This window comes from Mytilus californianus, unplaced genomic scaffold, assembly GCF_021869535.1.
Source record: "Mytilus californianus isolate M0D057914Y unplaced genomic scaffold, xbMytCali1.0.p SCAF_7, whole genome shotgun sequence".
NCBI classification, from domain to species: Eukaryota; Metazoa; Mollusca; class Bivalvia; order Mytilida; family Mytilidae; genus Mytilus; species Mytilus californianus.
This window is the reverse complement of record NW_026262723.1, coordinates 20,147,715-20,169,103: the sequence shown is the minus strand read 5'-3', so window position 1 is coordinate 20,169,103 and position 21,389 is coordinate 20,147,715. Positions and strand designations below refer to the sequence as shown.

General features: G+C 32.4%; 1 protein-coding gene across 1 annotated transcript; it reads right to left on the bottom strand.

The window, feature by feature from the left end:
* Window positions 1–12,908: 12,908 nt before the first annotated feature.
* Window positions 12,909–21,034, bottom strand: LOC127709919 (uncharacterized). The gene is made up of 3 exons (XM_052215623.1): window positions 20,891–21,034; window positions 16,578–16,787; window positions 12,909–14,489 (listed from the first exon to the last, which is right to left on the bottom strand). The coding sequence occupies exon 3, from the start codon at window positions 14,192–14,194 to the stop codon at window positions 12,926–12,928; it is 1,269 nt and encodes a 422-aa protein (XP_052071583.1). The 5' UTR covers window positions 14,195–14,489; window positions 16,578–16,787; window positions 20,891–21,034; the 3' UTR covers window positions 12,909–12,925.
* Window positions 21,035–21,389: the final 355 nt, after the last annotated feature.

The following is a 21,389-nucleotide window of genomic DNA, read 5'->3' as shown; positions in this document are numbered from 1 at the left end:
AGATCATTCATTTTGTTTGGTAAGAAGTCATTAGTGAGTTTAATCCTTAGGTTGAATTTCCTTGATGTTTCATCATGACCTTCCTTATTCTTTGTTTTGAAGCTGTTGCAGCTAATGTTAATCAACATTTTTCAGTTTTACCCTGCTTTAAAAACACCCTAAGTATAAAATAGATTTTTTTTTCAAATTTCAATAATTAGTGGTATAATACTTTTGGAAATGACCCCTCCTAAAATGCACTGTCCACCTCGCCTTATAAATAATGACTGGTCCCTAAATATTCGCATCTTTGGAGTATTTACAGGATTTAATTCGATAACATTTCATTTCATTCAAAGTTGTAAATAAAGATTGTAATCTATTAAGCTCTACAAATTGTATTGTAATGACAGACACATGCATTAAATTTTATTCTCATTGGAATCTGAGATTGGAACTTTTGTTTTAATCACAGACGATATCTATTAACAACCCATTACATTAATTCGACAAAATATGTGCAATGTGTTTACCTGTGAAACCTTAAGACATGCCATTAACACGCTAATTGACAAGTTACATCTATCAAAAACACGACTTATAACAAGACATGTGAGACATTCCTCAATCATTCCGTTCTGACTTAATTAGTTACATCATTGTTATGCGTAGTCTTCGACAATACTTTATATATCAGATGCATGTTAAACAAAGCTGTCATAAGAATTCATAAAACAAGACTTTGAACTATAATGGTTTACTTTTATAAATTTTGACTTGAATGGTGAGTTGTCTCGTTGGCACTCATACCACATCTTCTTATATCTATAGACATGATTGAAGATTGTTTTGGCTTCTGTTAGTTAATTGAGAGAATAAAAAGAATCAAATTTTTTTCGAAGTATATATAATGAATTATTGATGTTAGAATTTTGGTAACCTCTGTGGGATTTATTTACATTGGTGAATAAAAGGAGATGTGGATTATCGTCAACGAAACAGCAACCCAACGACATAAAAGATTATAATACATTTCTTATATTGATGTTTTAAAAAAACCAAACATGTTCATATACAATCGAAAGCTATGTATCCAAACACCAATTTAAAACTTTTTATAATAGACCAAACCATGATATAAAGGAGAAGTCCGGTAAGGGATTTTTTTTGGCCTAAAATTTGAAGTACATCTGATGTAACATTTTTGACAGTTTAAGTGTCTTCTCCAGTCGATTCATTTAGTTTATGTAAAAGATTTGAACTGAGTTGGTCATTAAAGACGCCAACATTCAATCTAAAATATGAAAAATCTATCAAATATGCCACAAAACGTCACTTTTCAGATGGTTTTTGTCTGAAATGGAAGTGGCCGCATTCGTGATCAGTCTCAACCTTTATATATGTCATGTATCATCATCAAATACAACATTTATCTAAATATTAAGACTGAACACAAGTGCGGCCACTTCCATTTTAGACAAAAACCGTCTACAATTTAGCACAAAATTTAATGCTAAAATTGTGAAGATTTCAGTAATTTTGCATGAATTAAAGATGCTAGTACCTGATAAATGTGCAGTGTAATGTCAAAAACATTCCATATTAATGTAATGAAAGTATTCTACTTTCCAATAAATAGCTAAAAGTTTACATTTTTAACAAGTTTTTTAAATGCTATATTTTGGGGCCAAAAAGGGGTCTTATCGGGCCTACTCCTTTTTGAAATTTACCCTTTTTGCAGAAGATTTCGACCATATTCGTGGGAACTTTCGATGCATATTGTTTTTCTTTGTTTTTATTTAACGATTTGTCTGTCAAGTTTTAAAAAGAGAGGGAATTTAAAATATGTTTTACAAAAAAGCATCCGTTAAAAGTTTTTAAAAGATTTGATTTTAAGAATAGGTCGCATCGATTTTATTATACATGATGTGCAGTTTTCGCATCTAATATTTATATCGGTCGGGAGTAATATTAAGGTCCGTTTGAATATGCCAATTTAGTTTGGAATGTTGTGTTTTGTGAATTTGTTTTTCGTTTCGTCGTCTTTTGTTTTTTGCCATGGCGTCAGTTTATCTCGTTATGAGCTTTGAATGTCCCCTTGGTATTTTTAACCTCTTTTTCATGATTCACATCGAAGCTACAGAAAACATAATAACGACATCTAACAAAGGGCTAAAGAAAAAATTTATTTCAGACGTTAGTTATGATAATTTCAATATTTATATCATCTTTAAGTCTCAGTTTCTTTTAACATCTTAATACACATTCCCTTTGGCCAGAAGTTTGTTTTATAAAATATAATCGTATCTTCGGCGTCTACTGTTAGATGATAAAGGCTATCACTTTTTAATGTTAGTTAGCTTTTTATATCAAGGTTTGGTAACACTCCAAGCAGAGAAACCATGAATGAAATGTTTTGGAATTCTTCCATGATAGAAGATAGTGGATCAACAGAAACAAAAGATATAAATAATATGACGTGATTTTGAACTATCAGCTTAAAAATAATCACAATAAGTAAACAAACAACCTGTTCGGAAAACGAAAAATGAAATTTTAATAAAGTGGCTATGAAATATCTTTTTGCTTTTTTAGACAATAAAGGGTATTCAAAACCTGATAGAGAAAGACGAAACGCAATCAGAGGGACAGCAGTGTTACTGAGATTCAAAGTTGGTTATTTAATGAAGACAACGAAGATGATTATACAGAACATGATAATTTAGTCTTAGACGCATGATAATTTAGTCTTTGATGCATGATTGTTTAGTCTTCTTAGATGCATGATAATTTAGTCTTAGATGCATGATCAATTAGTCTTAGATGCATGATCAATTAGTCTTAGATGCATGATCAATTAGTCTCAGAGGCATGATCAATTAGTCTTAGATGCATGATAATTTAGTCTTAGATGCATGATCAATTAGTCTTCTTAGATGCATGATTTTTTAGTCTTAGATGCATGATTTTTTTATATTAGTTGTTATTAACTTTGATCTTTCTGTCAGTAACAGCGAGTACTCTCAGATCTGTTTTTAGTGTTTTTTTGTTGTTGGGATGTACAAGTATCCATTCATGCCCACGTGTTATTGTTATATGTATTTCTATTTGTATCCATCTGATGAGTTAAGCCTTTTTCAACTGATTTTTATAGTTTGTTCTTATGTTGTACTGTTACACCACTGTCCCAGGTTAGGAGGAGATTTGGGATCCCGCTAACATGTTTAACCCCGCCACATTCTGTATGTATGTACCTGTTCCAAGTCTGTAATTCAGTAATTGTCGTTTGTTGCTGTGTTACATATTTGTTTTTCGTTCATTTTTTTGTACATTAATTAGGCCGTTAGTTTTCCCAATTGAATTGTTTTACATTTGTGATTTCGGGGCATTTTATAGTTGACTATGCGGTATGGGCTTTGCTCATTGGTGAAGGCCGTACGGTGACCTATAGCTGTTAATTTCTGTGTCATGTGGTCGCTTGTGGAGAGTTGTCTCATTGGCGATCATAACACATCTTCTTTTTTATACAGTGATAAGAAAACATATTTTTTGCTTTATTACAGCAAATATTGTACTATTTCAATCTTTATCTTTATTCGAAAAGATGTTATGAACGAGCCTCCAAATAAAGACTTTTTTGTCCTGTTTCTTGTACACAGTTTTATAATACTGTTTTTTCTACTTAATAAATTTTATAAAAAATAATCAGTTTTGTCTTTTGCTTGCTTCTATCTAAGTTTAATCGTTTATGTATTGCACATGCATTCTGTTTTCAGAAATCCACTACAACGTACGTTAAGGATAACTTAACCAAACACAGAAATAAAGAATCAATCAAACATTTCTGATAGCTATCGCAGTGACAAAACGTCAGGCAAAAGAAAAAGAGGACTCGCAGATGATAAAGATGAAATATCTGTTGAGAATATAAATCAAGCAGGCACCAAGAATTTGATGAAACAACTACGTATTATATCAGATGCCTCTCATGCTATTAGAAGTCCGACGTGGCGAAGTTATATTATCTACCTTAAATGTTTAAAGATACAAAACAGAAGGTTGCTAAGCTCTGCATCGGCGGCAGTACAAAATGTACATCTTTGGATGCCTTTATGCGATTTATCATACACGAGCGAGGGATAAATATAATCCAATTGAGATATGTCTTACATTATAACTTTATTATTATGATATCAATAATATGTTTAACTCACACTTCCTTTCAATTTAACAGGAATGATTTGAAAATTGCATATATTTCGCTTTTGACATACTTTTGTCAATAAAGTTTCACAGTTTTCTTTTGATTTTTTTTTTACATTCTATCTTTGTTTATATAACAATTGAAAGGTATTTCAGACACATCCCAGTCAACAGACTAACAGTGGGCCAACGTTGGCAAATTGTCGGTCCGTTGGTCGACCGTTGGTGTTGGCTGCACAAAATTGGCCCAACGTTGGCAAATTGTCGGTCCGTTGGTCGCACGTTGATGTTGGCTGCACAACGTTGGCCCAACGTTGAGAAATTGTCGGTCCGTTGGTCGCACGTTAATGTTGGCTGCACAACATTGGCCAAACGTTGGCAAATTGTCGGTCCGTTGGTCGCACATTGGTGTTGGCTGCACAACATTGGCCTAACGTTGGCCTGCTGTTGTAAATCCATATTATTATCTCATGTTAGTTATAAATAATCGGGCCAATGTTGGCACTATGTTAGTAGCAACATAGGGCCGATATGAAATTTTGTAAATAAAATTGAATATGCAATAGTTACGCTTTTATTTCTCTTGGGAGGCGGATAATTGTGATCGCTGCATGCTTTATGAAAAGTTAATGTTATACCGAAAGTATTCATCAACTGAAATTACATTTACAACTCTATGTTGGGCAAATGCTGGGCCAACGTTGATCCTATATTATACTCTATATATATATAAGCCAGATAAAATTTATTCTGGAATATCATTACTGTAATAAACAAATGTATATCGTCAACATAGATTGCCTTGTTAAAAGTTTAAATTTATTGCAATAATTATTTATTATAACTTTTTTCATTAAACTTTGTGAAACATAATAATTTAGCAATTATATACAGAGTGGTATTTGATACAGCCAGTCTGTTAATCAAGCACATTCTGATATGTTAGACACATTTCAAATTTGTAATTAAGTTTATAGGAAATCTGAATGTAATGGGATGGTCACTTTTGTGGTTATTTCCTGATGCGTATTTGAAAGAAAGCAGTGAAATGAAGAAAAGAAAAAGAAAAAATCATATCATCTGAGGTTCAGAGAGAAAGAAAGTAACATGTAAGTTGTAACTTTAAAAATTCTGATATATATACGATTATGAATTGACAAATACAATATGTTTTTTTTTAATCTGAGGAATGTTGTTCAAAATTAAAACATATAATTTCTATCATTTTATAATGTTGATCTTGAAGTTTATACGTTTTGGGCGAAATATTAAATCTAACAACACAATTGACTACATGGACTTGTGATAAGCCACCCAGCTATAGCAACCGGAATTATGCAAGCCTGCAACAATATTCATGCAATGGCATATGCATTCGATGAAATGTTGCTATCAACTATCAATCATTAAAGTTACTGCCCATCGTATATACTTGATATTGTTCTGCTGTGTAGCGTGATAAACTCTTAAATCTATAGGTGTCTTCTATGAGGTCCGCGTCGTTTTTCAATACTGAATGAAGGTAAAATCTAAATAAGAAAGGAATACTACATTCATTCACTATACTTATCCACCCATAATATAGTTAATATAAAAGTATGACACGGGTTTTTTGTGGGTATGAAAACTGTTTCGGGAATAATCGTTATAAAGTACGTCTTATCAAATAAAAAAGTTTTGAAAGCCAAAAACATAAAATTTATCAAGCAAAATATAAAAAAAACATACACAGAACACCAAAATATTGCATTCAAAATTGTTATTTTTCCCCGAGAGAATTTCAATTACAAAAGTGCAACACAGAAGCAATGAGAAGGAGAAATAATATAATAATCATAATAATAATATTTATTCAGATACAGGCAATAAATACAAATACATAATATGTTTTAGAACCTTAGCTAAATACATCCTTTAAATATAGCAATGGTTGTGACTTTAGGTTCCTCTAATGCCTTAACCCAAGGATGACCCATAAAAGCAAACAAGCTTATTTCCAATGGGATCTTTATATGTGTTGCCGTAGGTGTTGTATAATATAGACAGATAAATAAAAACCTAGTGCATACATGTACTCTCCCTTTCTCCTTAGTAAGTTTGCGGTGTACATATAAATAAGATGTGGTATGAGTGTCAATGAGACAACTCTCCATCCAAGTCACAATGTATAAAAAGTTAATAATTATAGGTCAAAGTACGGCCTTCAATACGGAGACTTGCACAGCTTGTATTCCACATTTGGTCATTAAACCCATCGTTCTTTAGTTTTTTTAGTGTCGATCTCATTGCTTTTAGAAATTCACTTAATTAACTACTCAACTTCTGGATTTCGGCCTTTTACAAATCTTTTTTTCGTAAATATTCGTATATGTTTTCCAATTCAATATCTTCACAATTTTTAGGCAACTGTTTTATACTGTCTACATGTTTCTAATTGCTATGTGTTGTGCTATTTTTACATTGATTAAGTTATCAATCATGCTGTTACCAGTATTAAAAGTAGACATTCGATGATGAACGGAAGCAAAACTATACGGTAAATTGTTACTTTTAATCATAAACATAAATCTGTATGTCTCTTTTGTCTGTATTTGTGCTATTTGACAGAGCAAATATTGTTATACATCACCATCCATATTTATTCGCGTACGGTATGTCCAACACTGAAACTTTCAACGATTTGATATTTCCGTCTATTCTGTTGAATTTTAGGTTCCTGTCAATAGAGCGTTTAGAGAACTTGTATATTATATATCATATTATCATGAGTATATATCAAATATGCACGAATTTCCTACAGACGAAAATTTTATATACTGAACTTGAAAGAAACAGATATTATTTATACACAGTGTGCCAGTCAACTTTATGTCACTTCCTGGTGCTGGAATATGTTGAACATGATGTAATTAATAGGTTAGATATAACATATATGATCACACTATTTATACACCATATTCAACACGTGAAATTACAAAACTAAATTACGGAGGAAAAGTAACAAACTGAAAACCGAAACACTTTCTTTGAAAATAATAACTATATGATTTTTACAAGGAAAGTGACAATAAAAGTTAAGATTTCCTTGTAAATAGTCCTACATGCAATTGAAAGAATATTGATCGGCAAAGTTGATTTAATGGGTTTCAGTAATGGTTGTAACTTTAAACTGATCTAACATATTTCTCCCTGTATTAATGTATCAACGACTTTCGGAACTTTAAGCTCTTAGCGTTTCTGGTGAAGGTTTACTTTATTTACATCGAACGTAGAAAGATTTTACATTTTTACATGTCTATATCTGAATTCCTTTAGATTTTTAAATTGATTATGCATTTCAGATATTATGATCTCAAATCTCAGAAATTGAAAATACCAAAATCATCATGAAAATAAAAATCTACGTAATGGTTGTCCCGTGCATCTAAATAATTTGATAATATTTATATCGATGAACGGAGAGATATTTTCTAATTAAAGCAACTCAAGTTGCTGCATTTAAAGTGCAACACAGTATATATGTAGCATCTTTTCGTTTGATCAGTGATTAGAACGAAAATTCTCAAAAAGGACGGGGTTTCTTCAATTCTTTTGATGTAGTGATGAACAGCTGATACACAATACTCCATCATTTCACATATTTTGAATAACAAAAATATAATAATATAAAAATATACATATAGCCATCATGATTTCGTGAAAAAATTGAGATCTGATTAGTTTCCGATGCTTATGATTCAATCGGAAACCTTTTCATATATATGTCATCCTAATTTCTTGACCTTATCATATACTATGAAGTTTGAAATAGTGATCTCACACCTACCACTCATTACATAGTAAGTGCCCCTTCCTCTCCCAAGGGAAAAATCATCTCTGTTCACGTACTTATTATACTGACTAATTTATATTTCTTGTGAATTGTTAACTATAACATGTATAAGTTTGTGACAACTTTAAAATTAGGACCACTTTAAATAGCTTGATACCGAGAAATGTATTATAATACTGCTTCTTAGAAAATGTGCTGTTCTCGTAATGTGTATATATGTATATTCTATTTAACCTAAGACATTCTACGAAATGCTAAGTTATATAAACTTTACGGTATACTTCGTTTCAATGATAAGATGTTCAAGCAGTTATGATTCATAGAAAGAAAAAGGAAAAGAGAAAAAAATATCAAATAGGGAAGATAATTGAAATATCATGACTGATTATGAAATAAAAATCGGATACAAAAGAAATGCTTTTTTTTCATGAATATCTTATGGAAAATGAAAAGCATGAAAAGACTGACATCGTTATTTTTGCAATTTGAAACTGATTTGATAAACATATTCAGTCAAATTATTTTCTCAGGGCAAATCAAAAAAATCTTTTGTTTTTTCCCCGATGCTTTTACAATTGGAAAAGATCAAACTATTGCCTCATTTTACATGTAAAAAGAGAGGCGACGGATACCAAAGGGACATCCAAACTCATAATTCGAAAATAAACTAATAATACCATGGCTAAAAAGAAAAAGACAAACAACAGTTCACAAGACACTACATAGCAAACCAAAGACTTACTAACACGAACCCCACCAAAAACTGGGGGTGATCTCATGTGCTCTGGAAGGGTAAACAAACCCTGCTCCACATGTGGGATCCGTCGTGTTACCCATGCCAGCACAAACCCGGTGATAAGTCTAATTCGGTAGGTCACATTCGGGGAAAAGGGGACGGGATTGCAGTTACGACAAATGTAACATATCCGTTGTCATCTTTGAAACGGATATTCCATAACGTTTAACCAACTCGTGCTGGGGTCCGTAAAATTTGCGAAGGGACGATTTCAACTTCACCACTTGGAACTCTTGGTTTAAAAGCTTCCTTGTGAGCAGCAACATTCTATCAAGGAAATAATGATAGGAAATACAAGCCCTGGACTGTCGTATCATTTGGGAAATATATACTCCGTATGCAGGCGCTGCTGGAATGTTGCTACATAGAAATGAAAAGTTCACAATTGGTAAGGCGAAATCGTCTCTTTTGTCGTAAAGTTTTGTTTTTAACCGACCATCATTGTCAGTTTCTAGATTTAAGCCAAGATATGGGACATACTGTATCTGTTGTATCCTTTATTTCAAGTCCGATGGGATAGACGCGTTCAACATTTTCACCAAATATTGAATTATTTAGTGAGAGAACATCATCTATATAGCGGAAAGTGAAGGATACTTCTATCTTCTTTTCTTTCTTCCTAAGAAGTTTCTGTATGAAGTCAGCCTCATATGAATAAAGGAACAAGTCGGCAAGAACGTGAAGAAGAGGAGCACAGTTGGTTCCCATGGGAATGCCGATTGTTTGTTGAAAAAAACAAGTCCTCCAAACGTAACAAATATATTGTCAATCAAGAAATCAAGCATCTTGATAATGTCAGTTTCAGAGAAATTTTTGTTTGAATCAGAGTGATTTCCCACAAAGCACGATCCATTCCTCCCCAAGACAAGAAACCTGCATACACACAGGCTATTTCCTTGTATGAAACAAAGCAGAACGAACTCTCTTGGAACTTTTTAGTATCACATCCGACTCACGCCAGCCCTAGATCAGGTTGTTTCGCAACAACTTTGAAGCCCGGCTTTGATTGCTGATAAAAGTGATGTTAATAATTCAGAAAGAGGTTTCGTGGAGCACTTGGAAGACCCAGCAATAAAACGTTGTTTGTAAGGACAGTTATGTAGTTTAGGTATCCAAAACAGTGAAGGAAGATTCAGTTCTTTAGTTAATCAGTAAATAGCACGCCTGCACTGCATTATAAAATAAGAAAGTGTTAAATTTCTGAGTAAAGTATATATAATGGACCGACATGCTAAGCTGCATCTTAAACATGTTTTCTCATCAAAGTGAAAGCCTGAACAATGATACAGAGCTATGCATGAGGGATATATTATCTTAATCTAAAATGATTTACAAAACATCAAATTTCAATACATGTATATAAAATGTCGAGGAAGTGCAATTATGTTAAATACAATTGTTGTAGTAAACAAAAAATGATATAATTCAAAATTGTCAAATTAGATTGATTGATTGGTGTTTGCTAAACCTTGGTGGCAAATTTAATTTATATTCATGACGAAAAAAAAGGAACTTGCATGTTAGTAACTGCTAGTAGTCCTTTGTATATTTATGTAAATCATTTTAATTTTGCTTCTTTTTTCTTTTGTTACCTCTTCTAACATCATACTCGGACTTCTCTGAACTGAGTTTTATTGTGCGTTTTGATGTGTGTTTGTTTATTTCACATTAGCTAGAGGTATAGGGGGAGGGTTGAGATCTCAAAACATGTTTAACCTCACCGCAGTTTTGCGCCTGTCCCAAGTCATGAACATCTAGCCTTTGTTAGTCTTGTGTGTGTTTTTTAATTTTGGTTCATTTGTTTGTTTTGGAGCTAAGTGTGGCGTCCATTTCGTTGAACTATTATACATTATCGTTTATGGTCCAGGTGAAGCTCACCTGCGGGTACGACTGCGTTGAAGACCTATTGGTGGCTTAGGCCTGTTTTCTGCTATTTGGTCGGGTTGTTGTTTCTTTGAAGCATTCTCCGTTTCTATTCTCTATTCTATTCAATACTTGCAACTACTTTCAGATCGGTACTTTGCGTCTTAAGTCTTTTTGAATTTTTTTTGGTGCTTTGTATGAAGTCCTTTTCAACTGATTTTTACAGTTTGTTCTAATGTTGTGCTGTTACACCATTTTCCAAGGTTATGGGAGAGTTGGGCGCGAACAAACATGTTTAACCCCGCTACATTCAGAATGTGCCTGTACAATTGCAGGAGCATGCGAATCAGTGGTTATCTTTCTTTGCGTATATCATAAATTGCTTTTCGTTTATAGTTTTGAACATAAATCAGGCCGTTGGTTTTCGCGTTGGAATTGTTTTTTTTTATATAATCATTTCGTTGTTTCTTATAGAATACTTCGCGGTATTGTTTTTGCTTATCATTGAAGGCCGTACGATGTCCTATAGTTGCTTATATCTACCCATTTTGAACTCTGTCGGATAGTTGTCTCATTGCCAATCACACCTTATCTCCTTTTTTTTATACATGACCATTTATACATGGTCTTGATGTTTATGCCCTACCTAGGGGCATTATGTTTTTCGGTCTGTGCGTCCGTTCGTCCGTTCATCCGTCCGTTCGTTCGTCCGTCTGTCCCGTTTCAGGTTAAAGTTTTTAGTCAAGGTAGTTTTTGATGAAGTTGAAGTCCAATCAACTTGAAACTTAGTACACATGTTCCCTATGATATGATCATTCTAATTTTAATGCCTAATTAGAGTTTTGACCCCCAATTTCACGGTCCACTGAACATGGAAAATGATAGTGCGAGTGGGGCATCCGTGTACTATGGACACATTCTTGTTTACAATCAAATTAGAGGTTCTAGATGGAGGGTCTTCTCTATTCTTTAATTTTTAGGCCATTTTTCCTACTGTTTATACTTTTTGACGATTATTATCTATTCTTTATACTTTTTGTCCATTATTATCTATTCTTTATATTTTAGCATCTTGTTATTCTCTATTCTTTATTTTTTTTGTCCATTTTTCTCTTTTTTCAATATGTTTCGCCCATTATTCTCTATTCTGTAAACCCCAATCCAGACCCTTATATAATCATGCATTTATTTCCTTAATGATAAATCACTAGATAAAATGCGGAAAAATTGCCTGTACTTTATGCGGATCATCAGTTCACACACGGATATGACTCGACAGACATTTGATAAAGGTTATAATCAAACTACCATAGTTCAATCCTAGTGTCTCGTACATAGGATATAGAGATATATAGAAATGATTTTTCATCCCCTATTGTTAATTATCCATTTTTAGATGGTGACGTTCCCTTGGCACCTTCTTGGTGTTTCTATATCTCAACTTGTTCGATTTGCTCGTGTATGTAACAACGAATTTGATTTTAACGGAAAAAATCTCTGTGTTACTGAAAAATAATATACCAGGGTTTTCGATATCACAAACTTCTTACAACATTTACTAAATATTATTATCGGTACAAAGATATCATTCGTAAATATAAATCAACGTGCAGACATCTTATACGTTCAGATATTTCACATCCCATCTTTTATGGTAATATTCTATACAAAGCACAAAAATGTCGTCATTCACCTCAAAAGCTAACCAAACCTTTAAAAAGACACGAAACATGTTTAACCCCGCCGCATTGTTGCGCCTGTCCCAAGTCAGGAACCTCTGGCCTTTGTTAGTCATGTATTTTTTTTAAATTTTCGTTCATTTATATGTTTTGGAGTTAAGTGTGATGTCCATTTTTGCTGAACTACTATACAATATTGTTTAGGGTCCAGCTGAAGCCCGCCTCCGTTTGCGGGATTTTCGCGCTGTGTTGAAGACCCATTGGTGGCCTTGGGCTGTTTTATGCTCTTTGGTCGGTATGTTGTCTCTTGGACGCATTCCCCGTTTCTATTCTTAATTTTATATATAATTTTGTTGAAAAAAAAACATAGTTGATCTCATCTATTTGTTCTGATGTCAGTGAGTTGCTTTTTTCATTGACGTTTTCTGTATATCCCATATCTTTCATAATTTTGGCAGTCTCAACTGAAAAAAACCTTTTTTTTTATAATTCAGTAAGTTCACACAATACTGTAACAATATCTACAATTGCCAGCCATTAAGCACAAACACATAGCTTCATTTTCTCTTTTATTTACATTCTTTCATAATTTTCCCTTTTTGATGTTTGCTTATTGCAAATACATGAAAAAGAATACCCTGATAGATCTAAAAATGCTAGAAAACATTTAAACCGAAAGAATATACACATAGGTAAGACTATATTTTTAACCGTTAACATTGTTTCGGATCCATAAAACTGAACCGCGTAAAACTGTTTGTATACAAAATGGGCCTCAATGAACGTAGCATATACCCACAAACCTAAGTTTGTAATTGACAGAAATAAAAACATATTGGATATAGAAGATATTTTAGTTTTATCATTTATCTTTTGATAATCTTTCATTTGGAGTATTAGGATAGTTTGAATAAATGTAGCCATCACATTCATTATATTTCCCATCAAATACAATTTCTCACGGGAAACAAAACTGGCAATCAAATGTAGCCCAAAATAAATAACTGTACCAAAAGCACTTAATAGAATCAAATAGTGGCTAAGATTTAAAGATATTGTTGCAGATTTGACATGTTGTTGTCCTTTCACGCGCAGGAAGTAAAAACATTTTATTACTGCCAGATAATTAAGTGATTTAAAAATTAGAAAGAAAACAGTTTGTGTTATATAAAGTGCAAAAGGTTGTTTATGGTCGTAATGAGACTGAACTAGCCTAATGACGACATATGGGGAACATATGATTGAACCAAAACATACTATTGATATCCACTTCCTAATTGGTCGTTTAGATTGCGCATTTACCGGAAGTTCCACTGCACGTGACTCCTTTAAAGTTTGGTCTGTAGCAGGGTTGTCCTCTCCAGATCTAACTTTATAACTTGGAAAAATGTCATTTATGAATAGGATGGCAAATAGTGCATTTTCAAGCAAAGTGGGATCTAAGAATGGTTTTGTGCTATGATATACTTCGTATGTTATTGTTTGGTTTAAACAGTCAGTTATCCTTTGATGATCCCCCTTTTCCTCGAAGTACGCTTTTGTAGAATGAGATATAAATGTAGCAGCGTTCGTTACTGCGAGTACTGTGGCACCAAAATGTGTTAAACAGGAAGGGTAAACAATCCTCTTTGAGTATAGCACGATAAAGGTAAACTGCAAAACGTAAAACAAAGATATCTCACAATCATACACTATTCGTAGAATATTGTCTGTTGTTGAAGATTCTGGGCATACAATATGTATACTAACTCTCATAGCATGAAAAGTGATGCACGTCACAGTGAAAATGCCAAGAAAAACTATTTTTACATTTTTTACCATGTGGGGCGAATTATTCTTCATATCACTCGACACTTTTTGTCGTCTACAGATCAAGATCAGGTAAATCACAGTTGAAACCAGCAAAAGAAAAATCAGTAAAACTCGAAATATAATACCATCTTCGTCAATGTTCAATTTTTCTGAGCATGTGCTGACAAACAAAACAGCAATAATAATTGCTAGAATGAAGGTAAACGAAACTAAAGATGAAATTTTGCCATCGCGAGAAATTCCAGGTTTGACGAAATCTCCAGCAGTTGTAGTTTGAATGCACACTGCATGCAAAATATCAAGGCACACTGACCTGGTGGGCGTTCTGAAAGAATAAAAGTTGGAAAATATTGCATATAAAATCATTTATTATTCTACAAAAATCTCAGGGTAAGAGTATAACCCGAAACACTAATTTTTTGTAACTATACTTCATGCATAATGATTTCAGTGATGTAAAGAAAAAATAATAGAAAACTATAGTTTTGGTAAAATTAGTTCACAGGAGCTGTCTGCAATGAGTTAGTCATTATATCCCCGCTCCGTCAGAAATGCTATATATTGTGCTGTGTTTTTACATCCATCAACTTCCTGTTTACCGAACACTTATAAAATGGATATAATTTTTGAGCAATTACAGCTCACAGCTCACAGCTCAACTTGTTATATCAAAATCTAGATTTCACCATAATCATCCTACTAATATTTCTGGTCAAAACCAGTTTAAACATTCATCAATAAATGGTTTGTCCAAGGAAAGAGTCAAATTTACAGGGATGGCATTCGTCTAAATTTCATATCGGATTCAACAATTGTTTTGAAAATTGAGAAAAAGTTATTTTCCCTCTTTCCGCAAGTTAACTAAAAAGTAAACTAGAAAAAATACCGAACTCCAAGGAAAATTCAAAACGGGAAGTCCCTAAGGGTATCAAATGGCACAATCAAAAGCTCAAACACATTAAACAAATGGAAAACAACTGTCATATTCCTGACTTGGTACAGGCATTTCCATATGTAGAAAATGGTGGATTTAACCTGGTTCATTAATTTTGATAAATTACACTATTGTATTATTATACTGAACTTTGTATAAAGTAATGCTCCTTTTGTTGCATGCATGTTTTGAGTCTTTATTGTCAAATATTTGTAAATCAGAAATGTATCCGAATCTTGTTGACGCTGTCATTTTCACCAGACGACAATTTGTTATTTCTTCGACGTTCAAAGGGGCGCCAAATGTAAAAGGTTATTTTACTACGATCATTCATATTTTGTCTACGCACAGTTTATCATGAGCTAAAGGGGTTGTCCTTTTCTTTATACAGAAAAACTGTCTTGTTTCATTAATTTATACTTTATAATTATTATAGAATGTGCTTCCCGGATGTAATTTTGATACGTGCATATCAAAAGGGAATCTTACATCCGCAATCTAAATTGTATCTTTATTATTATATTTCGATTACATCTAATGTTTTCCTAATGACTAAAGAATAATTAATTAATTTTAGATATCAACATCCTGAAATCAATATATAATATAAAAAAGAAATTCAACAAAGTTATGATGTTGTCGTGTTATCTTCAATAAAGGCAAGAAGATGAAGAATTTTAATGAAATACCAGTAGTTTAATACTACTACTTCTGGTAATACAAACATAATGAATTAGATGCTTATACACAATTTACTGATATATATTTTTTTATATTAATCTTTGCTCGGCTGTTGAAGTAGAGACATGTTGTCATCTGAGAATATTAATGGCTATTTTCGAAAACGCACGCAATACCTCAGATGTGACCATCCTCTTTTCAGATGTAAATATCAAGTTAAAAGTAACAGTGTATCTTTAAATACAAAATTCAACTAGAACAATAGACAGACGTCAAGAAAATGGACTAAGAAGAATAACTTACAATTTTTAGTTATATACTTATGACGTGGCTCGGTGCTTATATACATCCCGCCATTGTGTTATTGTGCTATGGTCAATTTTGAATTCTTGTCTTTCATTTTTGCTTATGTACTTTGTCTATATGCCATTGTGTGTTTCTTTGTTGAAACAGTTATTTGTTTTTATAGGGATTAAGATTATATTACAATGTTTACTGCTGTACCTCAATTTTTGACGTTTTTACCTATTATGTATGTTTGTTTTGCTCACAAATTGTTGTCAATATAATGGAATTCAATGCGACTGTCATACAAGTGAGAGGCTTAGCTAGCTATAAAACCAGGTTTAATCCACCATTTTTACATAAGGAAATGTCTGTACCAAATCAGGAATATGACAGTTGTTTTCCATTCTTTAGATGTGTTTGAGCTTTTGATTTTGCCATTTGATACCCTTAGTGACTTTCCGTTTTGAATTTCCCTTGGAGTTCAGTATTTTTTGTTATTTTACTTTTTACCGTTCATTACACGATTTCTGGATCTCATATTTGTATCCCTGTTGATTGTTCCTTGTAGATTTCTGCCTTTCACTTATGGTCTGATCATTGTCGTCGGAAATTACAGACCCATATGATATTTAAACGGTATTTGTTTCAGATTCATTGTTCAATGTATGCTCTGAGGATCTTTCCACTGATTGCAATAAACAAAAATCTGCCATTACCAACCTATAAATATTAATTTTATGGAATATATGATTAAGTTTAAATAGAATTATTATAATTACTTTAATGAAATTTTTTACATAACACGTGATTTCTAATGCTAAATACATATGGAATAACTGTACAATGTCTTGTTTTTAGAAGTTGATTGAAGACAAATCAATATAATAGTAGTGCATGTATATATGTGTATGTGCTTATATCTTTGGGAAAAGAAATCTATTAGTAAAATTGGACAGCCAATTAAAACATTGTCCTTTTTCATCAGCACATGTGTCCAACTTAGTGTTAAATAATAATTTTGAATATATTTGTTGTTCACAATTTAGAATTGCATGTCAAATACTAGTTTTCTTGCTTAATTCATACGCCAAATTTGAAGCTTGCACTAAAATTAAACATTTTTATGATTCAAAACAGGGAAGTTGTTCTAAAATTAAATTATGAAAAACAAATCATATTAGGTAAAAACATTCGACATGAATGTACAGTACTTATAGATTATCGCTGGTCATCTCAACGAGATTGATTTTCTCGCTTGAGCCGGTACGGCGAAAGTGAGAAAAGCAATCGAGTTGAGATGACCAATGATAATAGCTATTTAACCTATGACGACGTTGTTAATTTCATTGACAACGGCACGTGCGCCCTTAGTTTCTAGCGATAATTTTTCATATCACTCTTCTGTGCTGAGAAAGGAAATTATCAGTCAGTAAGATCAAAGGAAAATTTCGTAAAATAGCGATAATGTAGGTATAATACAAAAAGAACCGTTCACTTATTACGTAAAGTTCAACTCGGGCCTACATATGAAACTAATAAATATTACACAAAATAAGAAAATGGATAAGTAACCCGAATAATTCTGGCCCTTCCTGTGATCGTCTTTCTCACCCACTCGGAGAACAGCGGCATAATACGACTGAATTATTCGGGTAAATGGATAAAAAGAAAACAATTTAAAATCAAAATCCACATTTTTCCTACTTTATGAACTTCTCCATTACAACAATTACTAGAAAATACCGTTTTTTTAATTTTCCTATCAATCTTCCACACATAAAGAGGGGGAGATGTATCTATTGAGTTTTTTTAATTTCGTGTATTTAACCTGAATTGTAAAAAAAATATTATCGAAGATAAACAGGTGAATTTCAATCTAGCCTTTGCTCCATGTTGCTAAAACATAGATAAAGATGATAGAAATAAATAATGCAAAAGAATAATCCGAGTTAGCATAGCTATACGCATGATACTGTTGTCAATGTTATTTTCATAATGAAGGAAATATGACCATCCCAGCTGCTTCCAAAGATATCCAAATACTTTACTGCAATAAATCATTATTCTGAACAATTATGAAATAATTTAAATATCTCATTCAAAATTTTCATAAGAAATAGTTTGGACAGGGGTCACATAGAGGGGTAACATTAGTTTACCAGCATAACGGAAGCCCTTGTAACACCTTCTATGTGTGGAAAGCAATATTGTAGTCTGGTAAACATCCGACAAGTAATAGTAGATAAGATCAATTTACATGAAATATAAGGAATAAATCACTGAATGAAAATTAAAGTTCTCTGACTCCTTATAGCCAAATAATAAAATTGTTTTTCTAATTGCTGTATACTTATTATAAAAAATCATGAAGACATAAAAAACTGATTAACAATTCGTAATATTAAAATAAGGAGGTATGGTATGATTTCCAATAAGATAAGTATCCATAACGACAAAGGGCAACAATGTAGCCTGGCAATGTTTCAAGGAGTGTTGGAAATAAAATTTAGAATGGAAACGGCCAGGAAATGTGTTAAAGAGACAACAACCCGACCAAAGAACAGAAAACAGCCCGAGGCCACCAATGGGTCTTAAACACGAATGCAAATTAGAGTTAGTAAAATTCATATAATAATTGTAACTTATATTGTACAAAGCAGCAAGACTGTGTTCTGTCTTTTGGTCGCTTAAAACAATGATTAAGGGGAGTTAAACCATAGTAATCTATACTGTCTTACAAAGCGTTGATCTTTTATAAAGCTATCTTTGCAGACGCATGATAATATTCTTCCACATGACACTGTATCATGTCAACCTATACCATAACAACCTATGAAAATGGCTTAATTTTTGTGTCATAACAACAACGTTGAATAGATACGTATTTTGTTTAAAAAAAAACATTGTCAAACGTCTTTAAAATGTTTGCTTGTTTCAACAATGATACATGTACATTTTGACAGTGGCCATACAATCCTTAGCTAATTCGAAATTTTAGCTAGAAATAGGGGCACTGTTTAAGTCTTTTCGAATTTCAAGCAATTGCATTTCTATTTGATTTTTATTTCTATCATTCATTATTAAGAATGTGTTTCCCTAAGACGACTGATTACGTCATTCACTTACGTCGTGTTTGATAGTCGTGATTTTTACAAGAATAAGCTTATTTGAGGACCAAGCATCAAACGCAATAAGCACCCATCAATCCACAGGCACTTGTCTTTGAATTTTTTTGCCTATCTACTTTAATATAACACAAGGTTCCTAACTAATATATTTCAGAAATGTCACCCGGATCATTCACAATTACGGTTGACATACTTGGAAGGCCTGTTACGAATGATTTCGACATTATAAAAAGGTGTGTTATACACCATTTTGTAGATAATTTAATGTAGATTTACGACTTTACAAGGTTTAGTGGGATAGACAACCGCTGAATCAAAATATAACGGAAGTTCGCGACCGGGTGACATTTCTCAAATATATGAGTTAGGTACCTTGTGTTATCAACCACACGGCTATATATACATTTTTTTGTAATAAACTAATTGAAATCTGATTATCTATTCCTTTAGTTTTGCCTGGTCGAATGACGCCATTCTCGTTTAATCAAGTGCAAAGTCTACGGACGAGGAGTCCTAAATAAGTTTTACACGAACAAAACAAAACGCCTTTTCCTAGACCTTGTATGATAAAATGCTTCAATTCAGCGTACCTTATACAGAACAAGATAAATAATCTATAATAATTCCGTGTTTAAAACTTTTGAGTACGCAGACAGCTTTTCCCTCCTCAGGTATGTTTAATTGAGTCGATATAACTTTTGCATGATAACTTTTCTGACAAGAAATCAGGGATAGCTATAGATACGTTATTTTAAGTATGATTTGAAAAATAAGGAGAAAACGTCCTACTTTAATTTTAAAACGCTGTATATCTCTCCCCAATATTAGACATACAGTGTCATGTAGAAGAATACCGTTACTGATAAAAAAAACGTGTTTACAGTGTTTATTACAGAACTATTCTGGAAATAAACTCTGAAGCTAATTTAAAATTATAGCATACCAGTTTTGTGTTGGTTCTTGTCAATGTATATCAGAATCTCATCTTTACATGTAGTATTATAAGAAATAGTCGCTAAACAATTTAAACAAAAGAACAATGGCCAGTCGGTAAAAAAATCATAATTAGAAAAACAACATTGTTATATGAATTTTTCTTATGCTTAGATTAAATTTTCAGCGGAGGGGGTATAATCAAGTTTGGAAACGATAGGAATACATGTACATGTAGTCTTTTAAAATCAACCAAGATATTTATCATAAGAAAGTCTTATTATTTATTAGAATTAGCATTTTCAACATCATGTAGACAAGTTTAATCTTTCTAAAATTGTATGAGGTGCTTCGCAGTATCACAAATGTACGTCAGCTATTGTTTCTGTGTTTGTGTGATTTTTACTGAAGATGAAGTCCTTCATTTCTTCACAATAATAATTAAAATATAAAAAGACGTAACTCTGGCATAATAGTATATTTTGAAATATTGAAAGTTTGCGTCTAAATCACCATTAAAAGCTGCGTTCTTTTTTCTCTTTAAATTTGTTGTCATTTCTAAGGCAATGTATATGCATTTCTTTTCCTTTTCAACCTAATATGCCTGCATACACGTTTTATAATTAAAACGAGAAAAACCGGACATGTACATATATTTGATTGATTAATTGATTGATTGTTGTTTGCTGAATGTCCAGTGGCAAATATTTCATGCATGTTCAAGACGATCAAATATTTTTTATGCTGTCATCTTAAACTTACCGCAGATTTTAAGTATCTGTCTCCTGTATTATATTTGTACACATTTGACAATAATCTATCCTTGTTAAGGAAGAAACCAAAGTTTATTTCCTATTTTTACGTCTCATTTTACAGGAAGTAAATGTAATCTATTTGTGTCGTGATGAAAATCTTAATAGTATGTCAAGTGGTTAGTACGATGTTTAACTACGGAAATGCTCAAATACACAAAACCAATATATTCGTTCATATGCAGGTTCTTTAGCGGTTTGCCTTTAACAAACAGTTGGTTTTATTCTAATCTATTGATTGATTAAGTTTGTATAATGTTCAGTGGCAAATATTCCATTCATATTCACGGTGAGAACATGAACAGATAAATGGTAAATCTAATTGGTATGCTCTTCAATGGTCTAATACTGAAAAAAAATATACGATCGATAATGATAAATAAATGTTTTAATCAATTAAACATCTGAGTGAACGTCTGTGTTCGCAAGCCGGTAAATCTCATTATAAA